We start from the raw sequence: 23,652 nt of genomic DNA, 5'->3' as shown, positions 1-23,652 counted from the left end.
TTAATATCCTTTTCGATATAAGGGGAATATAGAAATTTCCTTAGTCTATTGATTTCTAGGCAATGTTAGATAATTTTTCGGCGAAATATGACAAACACGTTACTGAACAGCATAATTAATCCAAATATGGTATAACATTAGTTAATTCAGGTCTCAGGTTTGAGACAAAAACATATTTCAAATTAATATTTTGCAAAGACAGCTGGTGAGAACACTGTGGGAGTGGAGGGGGGGGGACACTTTCAGAGTTCCAGCATAATATTGTAAACACAAGCCGCAACTCGCCACCCAGACCTGTCACTACCTGTCCAGTATATTCTCATAAACACGGCATGTTCTAACTCAGCTGGCTTGTAAGTAGCTAAGGTGTGACAGATGGCATAATTTGTGCGTAGATAAGTATTAGTGGCAATGAGGGAGAAGTGAGAAGTGGTAAGTGGCTAAGTTTGAGTGCTGCGGGGACGTCCCGCGGCTGAGAGCTGGCAGGGACAGGAGGACGCTGTGGTGATTCTTGGAAGCTAAAAAAAAAAAAAAAATGAAATTGTTTCTAGTTGTGGCTCACTTAAGCTGACAAAATGACGTATGATAGTGACTGAAAGAGTGTGTAAGAAAAGAGTTAAGCGGGGAAAGAATAGGTGGCTTTCATGCCAGAAATGAGACCGACAGTCTCCGGCCGGCTTCATACTATCTAGTATAGTATATTGCACATTAATAATTGTTCGTGTGTGTCTTTGCCATTATGTAAAATTCTAGTTTCTGCCCATACTCCCCCTTCCACTCCCTAAACAAGCTTGGGGACAGGTGGGAATGCGGGGTTTTGGGTGGGGTACATGAAATGCGTCGGAAATGGGTATTTTTTGCGTAAAATGGAAAAATTCCCCCGTAAAAAGTCTACGGAATTTTTATTACAAGTTTCCTACTTTTACTAATTTCGGTCATTCTTTACAATACATCCGTTCCTCTATTCTCTATCCACATCCCCCTAACCCCTCCAGCAAGCTTGGGGGCCTGTGGGGAATCGGGGGTTTTAGAGGGGGAGGCATATTTGAGTGATATATGGACTTTGAAAAATCTAGGAAAATTTCCCCAAATGTTCGAAAATATCCCTAAATTTTTACATACCCTTCCCTTACATACCCTGAAGTTTTACATACCCTTCCCCCCTACAACATAAACCTAACCTAACTGGGGGGGGGCTGTGCCCCCCTGGACACCCCCTACAACACTAACCTAACCCTAACATAGACCTAACCTAACGTAATCTAACTTAACTGGGACCCCGGACCCCCCCTACAACACTTAACCATAAAATAAACCTAACCTAACCTAACCCTAACATAAACCTAACCTAGCCCGGGGTGGGCGCACCCCCCTGGACAACACTAACGTAACCCTAACATAAACCTAACCTACCATATCTTTGCTTTGGGGCAGCTTCCTTCCCCCCACACCGGTTCTCTTATAGCTTTACACAATATGCCCTACTTCTACCAATACCCCTCCTCACAATACCTTAATGAAAGGATGAAGGTCCTGGCTGGTCATCTTCTCGATTGTACACTGACTTGCATCGCAGGAGTGATGATTTCCCAGTAATCAAATTCGCAACCTTTACAACTAATGTCACTGGTGGCCATGGCTTAACTGCGCACACAGATGTCTTTGTGCACCTGTCTGCCCAGCTGTGCCCCGCCTACGAATACATATAGCAAATTCCCATTGGCGCAGCTCGTGGTGTTAAGAGGTGGTGGCACGTCATTGGACAAAAGAACTATAGACAGTAAGAATCCTATTCACCAGTTACCCACAAATCCGTGGTACAGTGGAACCATGCGTGCTTTGGGATCTGAGGGGTCTCCAAGCGCACGGGTTCGAATCCTGTCCACGGTCTGAGTGCAGGTTGGGCTTCCTCACTCAGGGCAACGGTTTCCTAGCGGGTGGGCTTTGAGATAGGAGGTACCCTAAAAACATAAACCTTTAGCCCATAAATTCCCGTGAAAAGCCCACATGGTATAAAAAGAAAAAAAAAAAAAAAAAATGCAAGTCAGTGTACTGCTCATTTCCGAGTGTGATGGAGCTCGGTGGCTTGTTGTTGGCGTCATCGTCATGAAACTTGTAATGAAAATTGTAATGAAAAGTGGTATTAAGTACAGTATAGTAAAGTCAAGTTGTTGTCATATACTTGTGAGTATTGCTGTTTGGAAATTACATTTCATGGATAGAAATTTATTTTGACTGAAATATACAGGAGTCCAAGCAGCTTGGAAGAAAAGAACTAATTGTTGTTGGATCTCATGCACAAGATGAGTGGCATGAAGGCAACTTGCAAGTTTATAATGGGAGATTTCAATTTGTCACAAATAAATTAGGAAAAATATACTACCTACAATGGAATAAATGAGTATGGAACTAGATTTGTAGAGAATGTGCATGATTATTTTCTGACCCAAGATGTGAATGAAGTTGCCAGAATAATGGGCAAAAATGTGAGCAATGTACGAGATTTATTTTTCAGTAATGATGAGTCTATTGTGGAAGAGGTGTCAATTGAATATCCCCTTGGGAAAAGTACGTAATCGGCTATGATACAATTGACCTATTCCATGCAGGAGACTTTGGACCAAGCAGGTAAAATGGTCTATCTGTATGAAAATGGTGATTATGATTTGCTGAGGATAGAACTGGATATCAATTGGGTGAACTATCTTTTAAATGTTAATAATATTGAAGAAATGTGGAATAAATTCAAGTCAAAGCTTAGTGCTGTAACAGAACGGAGTGTGCCTGCAAGAAAGATAAGAAATTTTAATAATTCCAGGAAGAGGAAAAATGGAAATCTACCTAGAATCAAGAAACTATGGTCAAAGATTTTTTTTTTTTTTTTTTTTTTTTTTACATTACAAGGGCACTGGCCAAGGGAAAACAAAGTTGGAAAAAAAAAAATCCCGCTGGTTGCCAGGCCCTGTTAAGAGGAATAGTATAAAGAGAAAAAACAAAAAAATCTAAAAGGAGGGTCCAGTTAACGTAAGAGGTGTCTTGACACTCCTCTTTTGAAAGAGTTTAAGTCATAGGCAGGTGGAAATACAGACACAGGTAGAGAGTTCCAGAGTTTACCAGTGTAGGGAATGAAGGAGTGAAGATACTGGTTAACTCTTGCATTAGGAAGATGGACAGAATAGGGATGAGAAGAAGTAGAGAGTCTTGTGCAGCGAGGCCGCAGGAGGGGAAGGCATGCAGTTAGCAAGTTCAGAAGAGCAGACAGCATGAAAACAGCGGTAGAAGACAGATAAAGATGCAACATTGCGGCGGTGACTTAAAGAATCAAGACAGTCAGTTAGAGGAGAAGAGTTGATAAGACGAAAAGCTTTAGATTCCACCTTGTTTAGTAAAGCTGTGTGTGGATCCCCCAGACATGAGAGCCATACTCCATACACGGGCGGATAAGGCCCTTGTACAGAGCAAGCAGCTGGGAGGGAGAGAAAATGGACGAAGACGCCATAGGACACCTAACTTCTTGGAAGCTGATTTAGCAAGAGTAGAGATGTGAAATTTCCAGTTTAGATTTTTAGTGAAGGATAGACCGAGTGTGTTTAATGTAGAGGAGAGGGAAGTTGAGTGTTATTGAAGAAGAGAGGATAGTTGTCTGGAAGGTTATGTCGAGTAGATAGTTGTAGAAATTGAGTTTTGAGGCATTGAACAAAACCAGGTTTTCTCTGCCCCAATCAGAAACAAGTGAAAGATCAGAAGTTAGGCGTCCTATAGCATCTCGCCTTGAGTCATTTAATTGTTGTTGGGTTGGGCGTCTGTTGAACGCTGTTGAATAATGCAGGGTGGTATCATCAGCATAGGAGTGGATAGGGCATTGAGTCAGATTTAGGAGATCATTGATGAATAATAGAAAGAGAGTGGGTGATAGGACAGAACCCTGTGGAACACCACTGTTGATAGTTTTAGGGAAGAACAGTGACCGTCTACTACAGCAGCAATAGAACGATCGGAAAGGAAACTGGAGATGAAGGTACAGAGAGAAGGATAGAATCCGTAGGAGGGTAGTTTAGAAATTAAAGATTTGTGCCAGACTCTATCGAAGGCTTTCGATATGTCAAGGCCGACAGCAAAGGTTTCACCGAAGTCCCTAAAGAGGATGACCAAGATTCAGTTAGGAAAGTAAGAAGATCACCAGTAGATCTGCCTTTACGGAAACCATACTGGCAATCAGAGAGAAGGTTGTGAGCTGATAGATGCCTCATTATCTTCCTATTAAGGATAGACTCAAAGGCTTTAGAAAGGCAGGAAATCAAAGCTATAGGGCGGTAGTTAGAAGGATTGGAGTGGTCACCTTTTTAGGGACAGGTTGAATGTGAGCAAACTTCCAGCAAGAAGGATAAATAGAAGTAGAGAGACACAGATGAAAGAGTTTGACCAGGCAGTGAGCGAGTTCGGAAGCACAGTTTTGAGAACAACAGGAGGGACTCCATCCGGACCGTAAGCCTTCCGAGAATCAAGGCCAGAGAGGGCCAGGAAAACGTCTTTATAAAGAATTTTAATTTTAGGGATGAAGTAGTCAGAGGGTGGAGGAGTAGGAGGAATATGCCCAGAATCATCCAAAGTTGAGTTGGTAGCAAAGGTTTGAGCGAAGAGTTCAGCTTTAGAAAAAGAAGAGACAGCTGTAGAGCCATCTGGATGAAGTAAAGGAGGGAAAGACGAAGAAGTAAAGTTGTTAGAGATATTATTGGCTAGATGCCAGAAATCTCGAGAGGAGTTAGAATTGGAAAGACTTTGACATTTTCTATTGATGAAAGAGTTTTTAGTAAGTTGGAGAATAGATTTGGCATGATTACGGGCAGATAAAGAGAAAACAAAGATTATGGACAAGGATGAAATCCTTGAAGAGAAAGCAGAGTATAACTGACATCTCTCACTTCACTATCTTCTATCTGATTGCCGTGTGGCTTCTGTTAGGGCCGCTCTACTGGTGATCTTCTGGCCTTCCTAACTGAGTCTTGGTCATCCTCTTTTAGAGATTTTGGTGAAACTTTTGCTGTTGCATTAGACGTATCAAAAGCTTTTAATAGAGTTTGGCACAAAGCTTTGATCTCAAAAGTACCCTCCTATAGCTTCTATCCTTCTCTGTAACTTTTATCTCAAGTTTCCTCTCCGGTCATTTTATTGGTGCTGTGGTAGATGGTCACTGTTCTTCTAAATCTATTAACAGTGGTGTTCCTCAGGGTTCTGTTCTGTCACTCACCTTCTTCCTATTATTCATTAATGATCTAACCCAAACTTTTTGCCCTATCCACTTCTACGCTGATGATACCTCCCTTCACTTTTCCACGTCTTTTCATAGACAATCCAACCCTTCAGGAAATCAACAGGTCACACAGAGACGCCATAGAACGCCTGATTTCTGATCTTTCTAAGGTTTCTGATTGGGGCAAAGAAAATATAGTAGTGTTCAATGCCTCAAAAACTCAAATTTCTCCATCTATCAACTCAACACAACCTTCCATACAAGTATCCCCTCTTCAGTGACACTCAACTGTCCCTCTCTTTTACAGTGAATATCCTCAGTTATCCTTTACTCATGATCCAAACTGGAAGCTTCATATCTCATCTCTTGGTAAAGCAGCTTCTATGAAGTTATGTTTTCTAAGGTGTGTCTGCCAGTTTTCCTCACCACCCCCCAACTGCTAACTCTGTACAAGGGTCTCATTTACTCATATATGGAGTACTCTTCGCATGTTTGGGGGGGGGATTCCACTTACACAGCTTTATTAGATAGGGTGGAATCAAAAGCTTTTCATCTCATCAGTTCCCCTCCTCTGACTGACTGTCTTCAGCCTCTTTCTCACTGCCAGAATCTATCTTTTACCACTTTTTTCATGCTAGCTGCTCTTTTGACCTTGCTAACTGCATGCCTCCCCTCCTCCTGTAGCCTCACTGCACAAGGCTTTCTTCTTCCTCTCACCCCTATTCTGTCCAATTCTCTAAAGCAAGAGTTAACTAAATCTTTCATACCTTTCTCTGGTAAACTCTGGAACTCCCTGCCTGTGTCTGTATTTCCAACTTCCTTTGACTTGACTTCATTCAAGAGGAAGGATTCAAGACATTTGTGCCTGTCCTTTGGCTAATGATTGGCTCTGTAAGGAGACTGGCAACTGAGTGGGCCTTTTTCTTTATCTTTTTGTTGGCCTTGGCCAGTCCTCCCCTCTTAGCTATATGAAAAAAAGGCAAGTGTACTTAGAGACTGAGAAGGAACAGAAGAGTGAATAATCAAATTAGAAAAGAAACAGGAAGTGCAGTAAAGTCAAAAGAAAAGGTTGTAGAAAATGTCAAGGATAATCCAAAAGTTTTCTGGAAATATGTGCAGGCTAAGGTTAAAAGTAAATCAAGAATCCCATATTTATTTAAGATCACAACTGAAGATGGTAAAACTGAAAGTGATTTAGAGAAGGTGGAAATTTTAGCAGAAAAATTCTCAAAGGTGTTTGTAGTGGAGCCAGAAGGCAAGGTACCAGACTATGTGCTGGAAATAAACCATGAAAAAATTAAGAGGATCATTTAAAAGTTAAAGAAGCACAAATCTCCTGGACTTGATGGAATCCACCCTAGGATTGTAAAGGAAGATATGAAACAACTATTAGTGCCTTTAGAAATAATCCTTCGGTACTCTTTTGAGCATAAGGAACTTCCACATAACTGGCTTATTGCTCATGTAATGCCTATATATAAAAAGGGGGATAAGTGTGGCCCAGGAAATTATAGGCCAGTCAACTTAATGAGTGTTATATACAAGATCTTTGAGACCATGATAAGGGATGAGATAATGACACACATGAGAACGTATAGTTTATTTAGTAAAAAGCAATACAGATTTATCACAGGATGAATAAGTGTTGCAGCTCATAAAAGTTTTGGATAGATGGACTGATATTATTGCTGAGGGGCATGCAGTGGAAGTGATATACTGTGACTTCATGAAGGGTTTTGATAGAGTTGCACAGAGAATGCTCTTAAGTAAAATGAATAGTCATGGTATTAGAAGGAACTTTTAAGAATGGCTTTTTTAACACAAAGACATCAAAGAGTGGCATTGAAGGGTGAAAAATCAAGATGGAAGCCACTAAGAAGTGGAGTGCCGCAGTAGTCTATTCTCGGGCCTTTGCTGTTTGTTCTTTTTATAAATGATCTTGTGGGTATTATAACAAATGGCAGTGAAATTTACTTGTATGCAGATACCAAAATCTTCACACCTGTAAAAGAGTAAGGAGCATGTCAGAAGCTGCAGCAAGATGTAGGAAATGTATATTCTTGGAGTAGAAAGTGGTTGCTAAGTTTTCATCCTGATAAATACAAATACATAAAGATAGGGAGAACATCTGTTGAAGATCAAGGCTATCAAATCAAAAGAATTTAAATAAGGCTGAGTCTGAGAAGGATGTGGGTGTTATTATCAATGACAAATTAAGTTGTGCTGATCACCTTGCAGAAAAGTAAATAAAGCTAATAAATTATTGGGGTTAATTAGGAGAACTTTTGTTGTATTGGGTGCTGAGGTATTTTAAAGCTTTGTTTAAAGTAGTGATAAGGTGACATCTAGTATAGTCAACTCTCGATTAATGCAAGGGTTACCTTTCTGGAGAAGTCGTGTTATTCAAAATCGCATTATTCAAACATAATTTTCCCATAGAAAACAATGTAATAGGGGGCAATTACATTCCTGGCAACTGGGAAAGTTTGTTTTGTTATTCAAAATCTTAAAAAAATATTATTAATACATAACTAAGTCACAGAAACAATAAAAACACATGTTCTCATATTATTAGCAATGATGATATGAAACTTGGTCTCCTTCAGTCCGGTCATAGGGAAATCATGGACAATCACCGAGGTCTTTTCTTTCCTAGCATAGTAATCTAACGCTTCCAACTTCTTTTCAGTGGTCACAATCTTCCTTGATTTCTTGAATGAATTTCCTGTGAGGAGATTGAAGGATGCTTGGATGCCATAATATAAGACACTAGGTAAAATGGGAATGAAAACAATCTACTCACAGTGCAGGTTAGTACCAGACTGAGGAGTGAGGTCTCATATATACATTTATGGTCACTATTATCTTTTTACAAGTCTTACCACCAAGAAAGAATTGTTTTGTGATGTACAAAATGAAATCTTGCATGGAACAAAAAAACAAAAACAAAGTAAATGAGGATCATGGCATCTGTCCACTGCCTATTGCCGATGGCCACTTCTTTTTGTGACCCTCTTTAGCTTGTATGTTGCTTTCACAGTAATAATTGTTTTTCCTCCCCTCTATTGCCTGCTATGATGGATATCATTTATATTCGTATACGATCACCATGAGGATCGTCTCGACTCCATTGCACTGAGTGCTTCAGAGACACTCTGTTGAGAAGGAGCTCTCATCTCTGAACTATCACTCAGTGCAATGAAATCAAGGTGCTCCTCATGGTGTGATCATATATGAATACAAAGATATGATATCCATTATAGCAGGTAATAGAGGGGGCAGAAACAAATATTTTGGGGAAAGTAATACACAAGCTAAAGAGGGTCACAAGAAGAACTGGCCATCGGCAATCAGCAGCTGACAGATACCTCGATCCTCATCTGCAGTGTTTTTTTTTTTTCCTTGTTCCATGTAAGATTTCACTTTGTGTATCACAAAACAATCCTTTCTCGGTGGTAAGGCTTGTAAAAAGCTAAGAGAAATGTATATATGAGACAGTAACACCTCCTCGGGAGGTGGTTTTACCGACAGCCTGCATAGCAACCTCATTATCATGGCAACATTGTCTCCCTATGTGTTCATAGATACCATTTTGCCAGGCCAGGCAAGGTGCAAGCACAGAAGTACAGTTTTTGAGAACAATAGGAGGGACCCTATCAGGTCCATAAGCCTTCTGAGGGTTTAGGCCAGCGAGGGCATGGAAAACATCATTACAAAGAACTTTGATTGCCTTACACCGGTTATTTTTAGGCGAACAGTACTCTGCCAGTATGTGACATTTGGTTGCTGCATTTCTATGTTGTATGTGTACCCAAAACTGTCAATGAGCTTGTCTCTACAATGCCAAATTTGAGTCTTTCTCAATGAGCTGGAAGGTAACTTAGCTTTCTGGATGCAGGTCAATATCTCTTATTGATGGATCTTCTAATGAAGATTCTAGTACCATTGGAAAGTCAGATGAAGACTCTTGCTCAACTGCCGAGGCACGTGAGTCTGGCTCCATTGTAGGTGCGGCTGGTTCATCAGTTGAGGACACTCGTTCCACAGAAGGGGAGGTTGCTTTATCAGTAAAGATGCAATTATTAAAATTCCAATCAATGGAAATACCAGATTTCATAGATGTCCAGTAATCAGCATGAGATATGTCAGTATTATATTTCCTGTGCTGCCACTTCCCACACCTGTCATACTGCAGATCTTGCCTTGCCCCAACAGGTACAAAGCAATGAATATAATGAGCTGAGCTTTGCTGCCATCTTGCCCGGAACTGATTGAATTTTATAGCCATAAGCAATTACAAAGCATAGGTAACTGAAGCACGCACTCCCATTTGACTGCATAGTTAACAAGCGAGAGCTAACTAAACCATGAACTCCCAACTGAACAAGTAGTTTACAAAAGAGAGGTAACTGAACAACAAACTCCCAACTGGACATGCAGTTAATAAGGGAGAAGAAATGTTGGGGGAAATAACTCCATGGAGTGGGTAAATTGACCTTTTGGTGAAATGTGCCAAAATGATTGGATACCAAATTAGGGAGTCAGGAAGCCTACCAGGTAAGGTAAGAGAAGGCGCTCCAATACTTGTGACAATAAGAAGATTGAAAATGGCAGTCAGGAATTGAGTGACATGGGTAGTGCACATTTGTTTCTTAGGTGTCACAGTGGTTTGTAGTTCACCTTTTCCATCTCCGGCAGGACTGATGCGGCTTAGCAGATCTGCTGTGTACACCATGTTACAGACTCAGGCCCAGAAAGATCGTGTCATTGCTTCCCTTCCACCACCCTTCATCAGACAGGTGTGTGCATGTGTGTGTGTGTGTGTGTGTGTGTGTGTGTGTGTGTGTGTGTGTGTGTGTGTGTGCGTGTGTGTATTTACCTAGTTGTATATTACGGGGTTTGAGCGGGGGTTACAGTGACCTGTCTCCATATCTACATTTATCCAACTTTTCCTTAAATTTGTGCACACTTTCTGCTGCTACAATCTCTTCACTCAATCCGTTCCAAATATCCACCATCCTACGTGGAAAACTAAACTTTACTATGTTTTTCGAACACTGACTTTTCGTTATCATGTTTGCCTACCTCCATCCTCTGTCAGTGATAGCAAGTCTTGTCTATCTATCTTTTCCATATGGTTTACTAACTTATACATCATTATTAGATCTCCTCCTTTCTGTCTGTCCTTCAAAGATGGTAGTTCCATTTCCTTCAATCTTTCTTCATAGGAAAGATCTTTTATTTCTGTCACCATCTTTGTAACATTCCTTTGAATTCTTTCTATTTTCTTGATGCCCTTCTATTTGTATGGTGACCACACCACTGCTGTATTTTCTAGTCTAGGTCTTAAAGGGGTTATGATCTTTTCATCATACTTTTGTCCATGCAGTGAAACGCCACCCTGATATTAGTTAGTGTCCTGTATGTTGAAGCAAATAGCTCATTTATGTGTCTTTCTGCAGTCCAGGTGTCTTGTATAATCACTCCTAGATCTTTTTGTTCACTTCTTTCTTTTCATTAAATACTGATTTAAAGCTCTCATTCATAAGTTCACTCATTTCTTCTGTTGTTTCATATGTCATATTTTCCATAATTAACTTAGTGATGGTCTCTCTGTTTGTCACTTTTCCATTTATATACTTATAAAACAGCTTGGGTCCTCTTCATATCTCTTCACTATGCCTAACCTTCTGTTATTGTACCCTTCCATTATCATGTTTAGGCATTATCGCGCACTTATGAAAATCTGCAAAATTCAGTGTTAGCACATGTGGAAAATTGTTATCATGCACCAGTAGTAGTAGTAGTAGTAGTAGTAGTAGTAGTAGTAGTAGTAGTACTACTACTACTACTACTACTACTACTACTACTACTACTACTACTACTACTACTACTACCACCCATATCCCAACCACACACTGACGAATGTTTAGATGGGGGGGAGGAGGAGGAGGAAGAGGTAGAGGGGGAGAAAGATGATGATCATGAGGAGGAGCCAGCAGCCAATCATCGCTGTGTATTCATGTCCCGTGATTTGAATAAGGGAGCTGATTGGTTCTGGTCACTGCTCACCACCACCACCAGCCCTCAGTCTCGCAGTGGTATTCTGTTGTTCAGAGCTGGCTTTTTAAGAAAATTTTTGGGTTGAGGCACCAATTTATTTATTTCCTATTTATTCTTCACTTCCATTATTACGTTTTCCGCTATTGCGCAGTTTTTAAGCACGAATTTCGCGCGATAATGGATGGTTAGGTGTACATCCTTTTCAAAATATCTCTCCTCCTCCCTTCTTATTTTAATATATTCATTATGTGCCTCTTTATACTGCATCCTATTTACTTTGTTTCATTGCTTCCTTAATTTTTTTCGAGCTGCATCCTTACACTTCTTAGCTCTTGCATACATACCATTATACCATGTGTGTTTGCTCTCCTTTACTCTGTACTCAGGAACATATTTCTTTACCCCTTCATTATACTTTTCTAGGAATATTTCATTCTTCTCATGAACTGTCTTGCCTTGCATTGTTTCCTTCCATCCAATACTACCAAACTAACTTCTTAGTTTCTCAAAATTTGCCCTGGCGTGATTCTGTCTTTTTTGTTTGTGTCCCTCATTACATTTCAAAATTCTCTGATCCTATAATTCAATTTCTATAATCACATGATCACTTTTTCCATTGGGCTTTGATATTTGATGGGTGGACTTCTCCATTTTTTTTTTTTTTTTTTTTTTTTCAAATCCAGCAATGTATTTACCATTGCCAATTGTAACACTTCCTCCCAACATCTAACACAACTGTTTACATTCATCTCTTCCAAGTTTACATGCTTACAGTTTAAATCTCCCACAAGTAGCACTCTTCTATCCTTCCTTAACATATTGTCGATGCAATTTAGCGCTTCCATTTGCATTTCTTTGTGTACATCAAGTCTCCATGTATTAGTCTTTGATGGCACATATGCTATTATGGCACTCCTTCTTTCCTTCCCACTGGTTCTAGTTGTTATGCTTAAAACCTCTGCCAGTCCATCTTTGTACTGTACCTCTACGTATATATCCTCTTGAGTCATCATCAGTACTCCTCCTCCTGCTTTTCCCCTTCTGTCCCTTCTCCAAACATTATATCCCTGGTCTTTAAAGTTCACTTGTACATCTTTACTTAACTTTGTTTCTGTTATACATATCACATCCAGTTCTTCTTCCAATATATAATCTCTTACTTCCAATCTTCTGCATATAAATCCATCTATGTTTGTGTACATGTCTCTTAGTACTTTCCCTCCCCTTCCTAAATATACTATTTCCTAAGCCTCATGTTTAGTACTCTCCAGTAGAAATTCTTCTTCGCGTTTTCTGTCCTCTTTAGCTTCAGTTCCCAGTTCTATCTCTTTTTCCCATCCCTCCTGATTCATCTTTATCTGAATAATGTAGTCTGTCTTACCAGCTGACTTTCCAGTCCTTGCTAATATTTTTTCTAGCCCTACTTGTGATCTCATTTTAACTTTTAGTGGTCTTTTAGTCCCCTCACTGTTTTTACCAAGTCTGTATATTTCTTCTACTTCTTTTTCAAGACTGTTTTTCATCTTGGGCTGATGAGATCATTTGCTTAACCATTTCTTTCTGCTCCTTTTCTTCTACAAATTTAATTTTTTTTTTTTTTTTTTTTAGTTTATATATGACCATATATTTCTTTTTGTCCACTGTATCTCTCACTAATTCTTCCATTCCTTTGATCACTTGTATGACTGTGTCTTTCATTTTCTCCCTTATATGTTGCTTAACTACTTAAGCGAAATTCACTTTTTTTCCAGCTGTTTTTCCTATTTGTTTCATTCAGAGTTTTCTTCATGTCATTGTTCATTTTCACCATTTCTTCTAGCTTATCACACATATGTGTATTTACCTAGTTGTATTTACACTGCTGGTCAGAACAGAAGGTGCGGTGCCTGTGACATCCTATGAAGGAGATTAATGACACAAAATATGTTTCAATGAGAGTATTCACCCAAACTAGTAATTGATAGGGTGCCCTCGTGCCTTCTTGACCTTTTGAGTCTCTTAGGAAGTGAATCACCCAGATGGTGGAGATACTGAGTGTCAATATTGTCACATATGTCCTGAATAGCGGCTTGGGGGCGTGGGAGGGAGGAGGTATCTCTCTCCTTAGCTTCAGTTTTATGTACGCCCAGAGATTTTTTATGTATAGGATTCAGGTCTGGTGAACTTGCGGACCAAGGTTTTAAAAGGCTGACATTGCAGCAGAAATCAAACCAGTCAACAATTAACTTTGCCGTATGGCACGGTGCACCATCTTACATGAAGATATCAGCATTGCACTTTTCCATACGCTCATCTAACTCATCTAGAATTAGCTCAAAGTACTTATTTTGGTTCATACAAACATTCTTAGGCAAAAACACTAATTTTTCAAGACCATAGTAAGATTACTAAAAACAACCCCATTGGATTGTGATGGTTACTACCGGGTCTGCGGTACACATGGTTTCTCTGGTTGCCTGTAATCTGAAAGCTTGCCTCATCTGACCAAAGTACCCTACGCCACTTACCTAAGTCCTAATCTTTGTGCTGAGACACAAACTGCAAGCTTACTGTTAAGGTAATCATGACTGAAGCAAAGTTTTGAAACCGCGGCAACTCCGTTATCCCATGTCGCCTTTCACATATCTCCGCACACTCCTTTCACTTACACCACCCAGCACAGAGGGTTCCTGGTCTTAAATTCCTTGGTGTGTATGCGAGGGTTGGCCTCAAGCTGTCTTCGAATAATGTTCAGAGTTCTCTGGCTCACACTGGGCTTGTAAGATGGTGGCGAAGCGTCTCTTCCTCCCTCACGATAAATTTTTAGTCCAACGTTGAACAGTTCTGAGAGCTTTTCCAGTGTTAGTGGCAATTTCTTAATTTGACTTATTCTCCCTCACTAAGGCACAAATGACTGAGATTTGGGCCTTACTAATTAGTTTCCTAGATCCCGTAATAGGTAGTAACAGGGCACAATGGTAAGCTCACGCATCTACAAAAAGGGGCCGTGAGGGGGGTGAAAAAATTAAAATGCAAGCACACGAACCACAGGCAAACGTTGACTAAGGAAACATATCATCTACTTTGACTACTAGAGCTGCAGAGTTGTCAGATAGCGACATACAGCAAATCCCGCCGTATGTTTAGGAGTTAAAAAGGGATGAATGAAATTTGGTCAGAGTGGAAGTCGTGGTCCCTTTCGCACCTTCCGCTCTGACCAGCAGTATACCTAGTTGTACTGTACTGTACAGGGTTCGAGTGGGGCTCATAGTGTCCTGTCTCCGTGTCTCCATTTATTTCAATTTTCTTTAAAGTTATGCACATTTTGTGCTATAACAACTTCATTACTCAATGCATTCCACTTTTCCACCATTCTATGTGGATAACTGTATTTTCCAATATCCTTCACACACTACCTCATCCTGATCTTTACATGTCCTCTTTCCCTTCTATATTCTGTCACCAACACCAGGTCTTCCTTGTATATCTTTTCAATGCCATTGACTATCTTGTACATTGTTATTAGGTCTTCTTGTTCTCATTTATCTTGTAAGGTTGGCGATCCCATTTGCATTAGCCGTTCTTCAAATGTGAGGTCCTTTAGTTCCAGTACCATCTTTGTAGCAATCTTCTGTATCCGTTCTAATCTTCATATATTTTTCTTAGAGCTCAGAGACCACACCACAGCTGCATATTGCAGCTTTGGATGTATCATGCTTGTGATATTTTTTTTCATCATATCTTTCTTTGTCCATGAATTGAAATGCCACTCTTATATTAGTCAACATTTTATAGGATAATTGAAATATCTAGCTTAGATTTTTCTGATTAATCACTCCCAGATCTTTTTCCTCTTTAGTCTTCATTATTTGTTCATCTCCCATCAGTTAGTTCCATACCAGTCTTCTTTTGCTCTTTCCTAGTTCCATTATGTAACATTTCTTGTCATTGAACTCCAATTTCCACTTCTCACTCCACTCATAGATTTTGTTTATATCTTCTTGTAACAGCAAACAGTCCTCCCAGGTTTTGATTACTCTTAGCAGCTTTGCATCATCAGTAAATAGATTAATATAACTGTTTACCCCTTTATGAATGTTATTTACATAAATCTGGAACATAATGGGGGCTAACACTGAGCCTTGTGGCACTCCACTTGTTACTTTACCCCAAGATGGGTATGTATCTCTGATCACAGTTCTTATCTCCCTGTCCTTCAGATAATCCCTTGTCCATTCTAACAAAGTTCCTTGCAGTCCTCCTATGTTCTCTAGTTTTCCAAAGTAGTTTTCCATGAGGGGCTTTATCAAAAACCTTTTTTCTGTTCAGGTATACTGTGTCCATCCATCTCTGCTTTCCAGTCCTTTTATTACCCTCGAGTAGAAACTTAATAAGTTCGACACACACATGACCGTCCTGTCTTGAATCTAAATTGTCTATTCGATATAACTTGTTCTTCTTCCAGATGTTTAACCCATTTTTCTTTGATAACTACTTCACACAACTTCCCCACAACACTTGTAAGTGACACCAGTCTGTAATTTAATGGCTCAGTTGCCTTTCCTCCTTTAAATATAGGTATTATATTGGCTTTCTTCCATTCTAGTGGAACTTTCACTTCGTTTAGTGAACTTGAAATTATTTCCAATGTTGGATCCAACAGCTGCTCTGTACATTTATTCTTTAAGCACCCAGCCTGATACACCATCTGGCCCTATTGCTTTTCCTGACATCCAAATTATAATAATCTTCTAATATCCTCTTTGTGCACTGTGATTTCCTGCAGTCCTTGGCAATGCAGTGTCCTATTTGGTTCTGTAAAATCCTCTTCTACAGTGAACACAGTTTTGAAGCTCTCATTCATTATTTCACACATTTCCTTTTCTATTTGGTATGTCTCTCCTCCTTTGATTATTTTTTCTATTGTTTCTTTATTCTTCATCTTACCATTTATAAATTTGAAGAAAAGCTTGGGTTCATCTTTGCTTTTTCTCACCATATCTTTCTCAAAGTTTCTTTCTTCCTCTCTACTTACTCTAATTATGTTAATTTCTCGCATCCTTTTACTGCTATCTGTTATTGTCATTTCTCTGTTTTATGAGTTTCTTCCAAGCTTTATTTTTTGCCTTTTTAGCTTCTGTACATCTAGCATTGTACCAAGTGTGTATATTTTTCTTAACTCTATAAAAAGGTATGTATTTCTTACTCCTTTGTTATATTTCCCTATGAATATTTTATATTTCCCCTGTATTGTCCTTCTGTACATAATGTTTCTCTATGCAATATCAGCAAAAAATTTCCTTAAATTTTCAAAATCTGCTCTTGTATAATTTAATCTCTCTTTTTTGTAGTCATCTCTGTATTGCATCCCATCCTTGTCCTCTATTTCCAGCTCTAATGTCACATGATCACTTCTTCCCATTGGACTAAGGTATTGTATGGTGGGAGGGGGCTCTGGCTTCTTTGTGAATACTGTACAGGCAACCCCCACTTAACGAAGGGGTTACATTCCTAAAAAAACACTTCGTTAAGCGAACGAATTATAACAAGTTTAACCCCTGACTTGAACTTCCTCTGAGAGTAAGTAAAGCAAGAGTGCATCATAGTACAGTGAAAGGTTTAATGAAAGTAAAAATTATGAAGTTTAACATTTAGGCAGTTAAATTTAATTCAAGTCATTATAATGTACACTAATGATGTATGTAAGTAACTTTATAATGTTGATGATCTTAAATTTATGAAGGGAGGGAGAGTGAAACGGGAAAGACACTAATTGGCAACCTGTGGAATGTAAACAAAGGGCGCATCATTGTACCACATACAAAACTTATGTACCACATTTCCACAAGACTTTCCATTTTATCTATTGTAGAGTCACCAGTTCAGGTGGTTCTTTTAGATACAGAAGATACAGTCTCACCAGCCTTCTTAATAGTCTGCTGACTTGAAATTAGTAGAGACAGTATATGGAGTCAAGATGGTGGCCAGCAATGCCATAGTTTTCTCGCCTCTCGTGTCTGTGAATAATATCCAGCTTCACTTCGAGAGTAAGAGACTTCCTGGTCTTCTTAGGAATGCAAGGCCACATTGCAGGCGTTTTGGTGGTAACTTGAGCGAGTGAAGACAAGCTGCTGCTGACGCTGTTATGGGAGTGAGTATTGTCCACGAGAGGCTTGATCTTGATCTTGATTCTACAGGTGTCCCAGGATTTCTCCTGAGACAGGCCTTAGTATTTGCGGCTCCTGGTGTATTCAAAAGCTTGTCGGCTGGCTTGCGTGATACGGTGGGGCTTTCAAACTTGGAAAAAATTACCTGGATAAAACTTCCTTCTTAAAGCGAGTTTGGTATTCGTTAAACGAGCAGATGGTAGTAAAATGAAACCTTCGTTGTGTGAACCTTCGTTAAAAGGGGGGTTGCCTGTACTAGGTCAAGCAACGATGGTTCTTCTTCCCCCCTCTACCTTGTTGACTCCTCCACCCACTGATCGATCCATTGTATTTACCATGATCAACTGTAACACCTCCTCACTCCATTGTACAGCATTATTCATTACTTCCATCTCTCTCCAGTTTTTTTTTTTTTTTTTTTTTTTTTTTTTCCCAGTTAGTCTCCAACTATTAGTATTCTTTCATCTCTTCTCAACATATATAATATGTTGAGAAGAGATGAAAGAATACTTAATCACCTCTCTTTGCATATCTTTATGTTCCTCAGTTCCCCAGTCTTAGGAGGCACAGATGTGACTGAGATTTTTCTTTTTTTCAATTCTTCTGTTTTGATTGTTACTCCCATTACTTCCACCATGCCATCACCATATTGCACATACTCCACACATATATTATCATGAACCATTATTAGCACTCTTCCTCCCCCTTTACCCTTCCTGTCTCTTGTCCAGCTATTATATCCCTCCTCTTTAAAATTAACATGGATCTCCTTTTTAGTTTTGTTTCAACAATGCACATTACATCCGGCTTTTTTTTTTCTTTCAATTAATCCCTAACCTCCAACATGCTGGATAACAACCCATCTATATTAGTATAAGTCACTCTTAATTTCTTGCCTCTTCCATGATCTCCTTCTGTAGATACCACTTTAGTCTCATATCTAGAATCCTCCAGTAGAAATTCTTTTTCTCGATCTCCGTCCTTTTCTCGTTTTTCTCCTTAGCTTCATTTCTTAGTACTTTTTCTTTTTCCCTCTCTTCCCTCTCTTCTAAATATCTTTACATTCAGTATCACCGGCCAGCTTCCCTTTCCTTTAGCATAATTTCCTCCACCACCACCTGCAATCTCATTCTCACTTTCATTGGTCTGTGTGTGTGTTTACCTAGTTGTATTTACCTAGTTGTAGTTTTACAGGGCCTGGGCTTTATGCTCGTGTGGCCCCGTCTCCATATCTACACTTATCCAATTTTTCTTTAAAACTATGCACACTCATTGCTGACACCACTTCTTCACTCAAACTGTTCCATGTCTCAACACATCTTTGTGGGAAACTATATTTTTTAACATCTCTCAGACATCTTCCCTTTCTCAGCTTTTTACTATGCGATCTTGTGCTTCGAATCATATTCTCTCAGGATCAGTTTTTCATTATCCACTTGGTCCATTCCGTTGATCAATTTATAAACTTGTATCAGATCCCGTCTCTCCCTTCTCTGTTCCAAGGTTGGAAGATCCATAGCCTTTAGTCTCTCCTCACATGTCATCCCTTCAAATTCTGAAACCATTCTTGTAGTCATTTTTTTGTAGTCTCCAACTACCTTATGTGTTTCTTTTTATGGGGGTCCACACTACTCCTGCATATTCCAATCTGGGTCTTATTATAGTACTTATCAATTTCTTCATCATTTCTTTGTCCATGTAGTGAAATGCTAATCCAATATTCCTTAGCAAATTATATGTCTCTCTGAAAATTCTATCAATATGGCTTACCGGTTGATTATTTTCTTCCATCGTCACTCCTAAGTCCTTTTCCTTTTTTACTTTCTCCAGTTCTACTCCATCTCCCATCTTATAGATTCCCACGGGTCGTCTTTCACTCTTTCCCATTTCCATAACATGGCTTTTGTCCACTTTGAATTCCATTTCCCACTTTTTACTCCATTCCCAGATCTTATTTAGGTCTTCCTGCAGTATTTCACAATCCTCTTTTTGCTTTATAACTCTGCACAGTTTCGTATCATCTGCAAACAGATTTATGTAGCTGTTCACTCCTTCTGGCATGTCATTTATATATATGAGGAAAAGTATTGACGCCAATACTGACCCTTGCGGCACTCCACTTTCTACTGCTCTCCATTTGGACTTCTGTAATTTAATCGGTCTCCTTTGTATGATTCGTCTCTATCTTCCTTTCCCTCTTCTATATCCATTTCTAATATTACATGGTCACTCATTCCCAATGGGCACTAATATCTTATATCATCGTTCATTTGTATACCCCTTGTAAAAACTAGGTCCAATCTCGCCGGCTCGTCATTTCTTCTGAATCTTGTGTTTTCCTTTACTCCTTGGTCCATCATATCATCTATCATTAGGTTCAGGAATCTTTCTCCCCAGGCTTCTTCCCCCATACCACTTTCATAATTTTCCCAGTCCACTTCTTTACAGTTGAAATCTACTAATATCACTTTCCTCTTTTCTTTAATGATTCTTGTTAGACTCCTTATTGTGTCATCTATCATGTCTTTATATTCTTGATTGGTTCATGTGTGTGTGTGTGTGTGTGTGTGTGTGTGTGTGTGTGTGTGTGTGTGTGTGTGTGTGTGTGTTTGTGTGTTTGTGTGTGTATTTACCTAGTTGTATTTACCTAGTTGTAGTTTTACAGGGCCTGGGCTTTATGCTCGTGTGGCCCCGTCTCCATATCTACACTTATCCAATCTTACTTTAAAAGTATGCACACTCGTTGCAGACACTACTTCTTCATTTAAACTGTTCCACGTCTCAATACATCTTTTCGTGAAACTATATTTTTTAACATCTCTCAGACATCTTCCTTTTCTCAGCTTTTTACTTTGCAATCTTGTGCTTCGAATGTCATATATTTCTCTCAGGATCAGTTTCTCATTATCCACTTGGTCCATTCTGTTGATCAATTTATAAACTTGTATCAGATCTCCTCTCTCCCTTCTTTGTTCCAGGGTTGGTAGATCCATAGCCTTTAGTCTCTCCTCATATGTCATCCCTTCAAATTCTGGAACCATTCTTGTAGCCATTTTTTGTAGTCTCTCCAACTTCCTTATGTGTTTCTTTTTATGAGGGGTCCACACTACTCATGCATATTCCAATCTGGGTCTTATTATAGTACTTATCACTTTCTTCATCATTGTGTGTGTGTGTGTGTGTGTGTGTGTGTGTGTGTGTGTGTGTGTGTGTGTATTTACCTATTTGTGTATTACAGGGCCCGAGCTAAGCTCTCTGTGTCCTGTCTCCTTGTCCACTTCTGTCATATCTCTCTTTCATCTGATTGAAACACACCGCGTCAACGACATGACTGCTCAGTTTATTCCACTTATCAATACTATGATGCGGGAAACTGTATTTTCTAACGTCATTTAGACAGATGTCTTTTATTAATTTTTTTCCATGTTCCCGGAGATGATTACTTGTGGTCACCTTTATCAACTCTCTGTCCAATATGTCAATCTTGTTCACCAATTTATACATAGTTATCATGTCTCCTCTTGTTCTTCTCTCTTCTAATGTGGTCAGCCCCAGTTTCCTCAGTCTTTCCTCATAGTCTAACTCCCTGAGTCCTGGTACCATCCTCGTTGCCAGCCTCTGTACCCTTTCCACCTTCTTCACATTTTTCTTCATATGCGGTGACCAGACACAAGCTGCATATTCTAACTGGGGTCTTATTAAGGTACATAATATCTTCTTCATCATTCCTTCATCTAGGTAGTGGAATGCAAGGCCAATATTTTGAAGCATGTTATATGTTTTCCCAAATATCTTGTTAATGTGTTTCTCCAGTGACAAAGTGTTTTGCACGGTTACTCCTAAGTCTTTCTCCTCATTGGTCTCTTTAATTTTCTCATCACCCAGCCTGTAATCCCTGTTTGGTCTGTATCTACTTCTCATTTTCATAACATGGCTCTTGTCTGTATTAAATTACATCTGCCACTCTTTACTCCACTCATATATTTTATCAAGATCTTCCTGTAACTTGTTACAATCTTCCACATTCTTTACTCTCCTCATAATTTTAGTATCGTCTGCAAACATGTTCATGTAACTGTCAAATTCCTACTGGCATATCATTAACATAAATAAAAAACATGATGGGACCCAGCACTGACCCTTGTGGAACTCCACTGGTTACCTTCTTCCACTCAGACTTCCTTCCTCTCACCACTGTTCTCATTTCTCTTCCCATTAAGTAATTTTCCATCCATTTTGCTAGTTTATCATTTACTCCTCCAATCTTCTTTAGTTTCCACATCAGTCTATTGTGTGTGTGTTTGTGTGTGTGTATTTACCTATTTGTATTTACCTATTTGTGTATTACAGGGCCCGAGCTAAGCTCTCTGTGTCCTGTCTCCTTGTCCATTCCTGTCATATCTCTCTTTCATCTGATTGACACACACCGCATCAACGACATGACTGCTCAGTTTATTCCACTTATCAATGCTACGATGCGGGAAACTGTATTTTCTCACGTCATTTAGACAGATGTCCTTTATTAGCTTTTTTCCATGTCCTCGGAGATAATTACTTGTGGTCACCTTTATCAACTCTCTGTCCAGTATGTCAATCTTGTTCACCAATTTATACATAGTTATCATGTCTCCTCTTGTTCTTCTCTCTTCTAATGTGGTCAGCCCCAGCTTCCTCAGTCTTTCCTCATAGTCTAACTCCTGAGTCCTGGTACCATCCTTGTTGCCAGCCTCTGTACCCTTTCTACCTTCTTCACATTTTTCTTCATATGCGGTGACCAGACACATGCTGCATATTCTAACTGGGGTCTTATTAAGGTACATAATATCTTCTTCATCATTCCTTCATCTAGGTAGTGGAATGCAAGGCCAATATTTTGAAGCATGTTGTATGTTTTCCAAAAAATCTTGTTAATGTGTTTCTCCGGTGACAAAGTGTTTTGCACGGTTACTCCTAAGTCTTTCTCCTCATTGGTCTCTTTAATTTTCTCATCACCCAGCCTGTAATCCCAGTTTGGTCTGTATCTACTTCTTCCCATTTTCATAACATGGGTCTTGTCTATATTAAATTCCATCTGCCACTCTTTACTCCACTCATATATTTTATCAAGATCTTCCTGTAACTTGTTACAATCTTCCACATTCTTTACTCTCCTCATAATTTTAGTATCGTCCAAAACATGTTCATATAACTGTCAATTCCTACTGGCATATCATTAACATAAATCAAAAACATGATGGGACCCAGCACTGACCCTTGTGGAACTCCACTGGTTACCTTCTTCCACTCGGACTTCCTTCCTCTCACCACTGTTCTCATTTCTCTTCCCATTAAGTAATTTTCCATCCATTTTGCTAGTTTATCATTTACTCCTCCAATCATCTTTAGTTTCCACATCAGTCTATTGTGTGGTACTTTATCAAAGGCCTTTCTCAAGTCCAGGTAGATAGCATCCACCCATCCCTCTCTATGTTGTAGTATGTCAGTCACTCTTGAATAAAAACATAATAAATTGGATACACACGATCTTCCTTTTCTGAAACCAAACTGCCTTTCACTCAGAATGTTTTCACTTTCTAGATACTCACTCCACTTAGCTTTAATTACTTCTTCACATACCTTGCACAATATACTAGTCAACGATACTGGTCTATAATTTAGCGGTTCCATTCTACTACCATTCTTATATATAGGCACAATGTCAGCTCTTTTCCACTCTTTCGGGACTAATCCTGTTCGTATGGAGGTTTCCACAATATCAAATATGGGGTTCAACAATTGATCCTTACATTCTTTTAGCAACCTCCCAGATATGCCATCAGGCCCCATTGATTTATTAATATCCAGATTGCTTATAATTTTCCTTACATCTTCCTTAGTAACCATGATGTCCTGCATTTGCTTTATTTCCGTAGGCCTTCCTCCCATAAAATGCTCCTCCTTTGTAAACACTTTGCAAAAGTTGTCGTTCAAAATTTCAGCTATATCTCCAGCATCTTCATATACTTCTTCCCGTTTTTACCTTTTCTATTGCCTCCCTTTTATTTAGTTTTCCATTTATGAATTTGTAAAACATTTTGGGTCACTATCACAGTTTTCCACCACCCTCTGTTCATATTCCTTCTGTGCTGTTCTCCTTACTTCAACATATCTATTCCTTGCTGTTTTGTAGCCTTCTCTTGATAATACATCACT

At 39.3% G+C, this 23,652-nt stretch overlaps 1 protein-coding gene across 3 annotated transcripts in view; it reads left to right on the top strand.

Annotated features, from left to right (window-relative positions):
- Nucleotides 1-88: 88 nt before the first annotated feature.
- The window catches only part of LOC123509692 (ras-related protein Rab-34-like), a 32,296-nt gene continuing 8,732 nt past the window's right edge, over nucleotides 89-23,652 (top strand). For 2 of the 3 annotated variants that reach the window (XR_006676262.1, XM_045264175.1), the window contains exons 1-2: nucleotides 89-353; nucleotides 9,950-10,050. Coding sequence is in view for 1 of the 3 variants with exons in the window: in XM_045264175.1 (XP_045120110.1) it covers nucleotides 9,955-10,050 (96 nt within the window). In the remaining 2 variants the exon portion in view is untranslated. The remainder of the gene's footprint in view (nucleotides 354-9,949; nucleotides 10,051-23,652) is intronic. The other variant, XM_045264176.1, reaches the window with a different exon arrangement.

The sequence above is a fragment of the Portunus trituberculatus genome, chromosome 27 (genome assembly GCF_017591435.1).
Source record: "Portunus trituberculatus isolate SZX2019 chromosome 27, ASM1759143v1, whole genome shotgun sequence".
Classification (NCBI taxonomy): domain Eukaryota; kingdom Metazoa; phylum Arthropoda; class Malacostraca; order Decapoda; family Portunidae; genus Portunus; species Portunus trituberculatus.
This window is presented reverse-complemented; position numbering and strand designations above follow the sequence as displayed.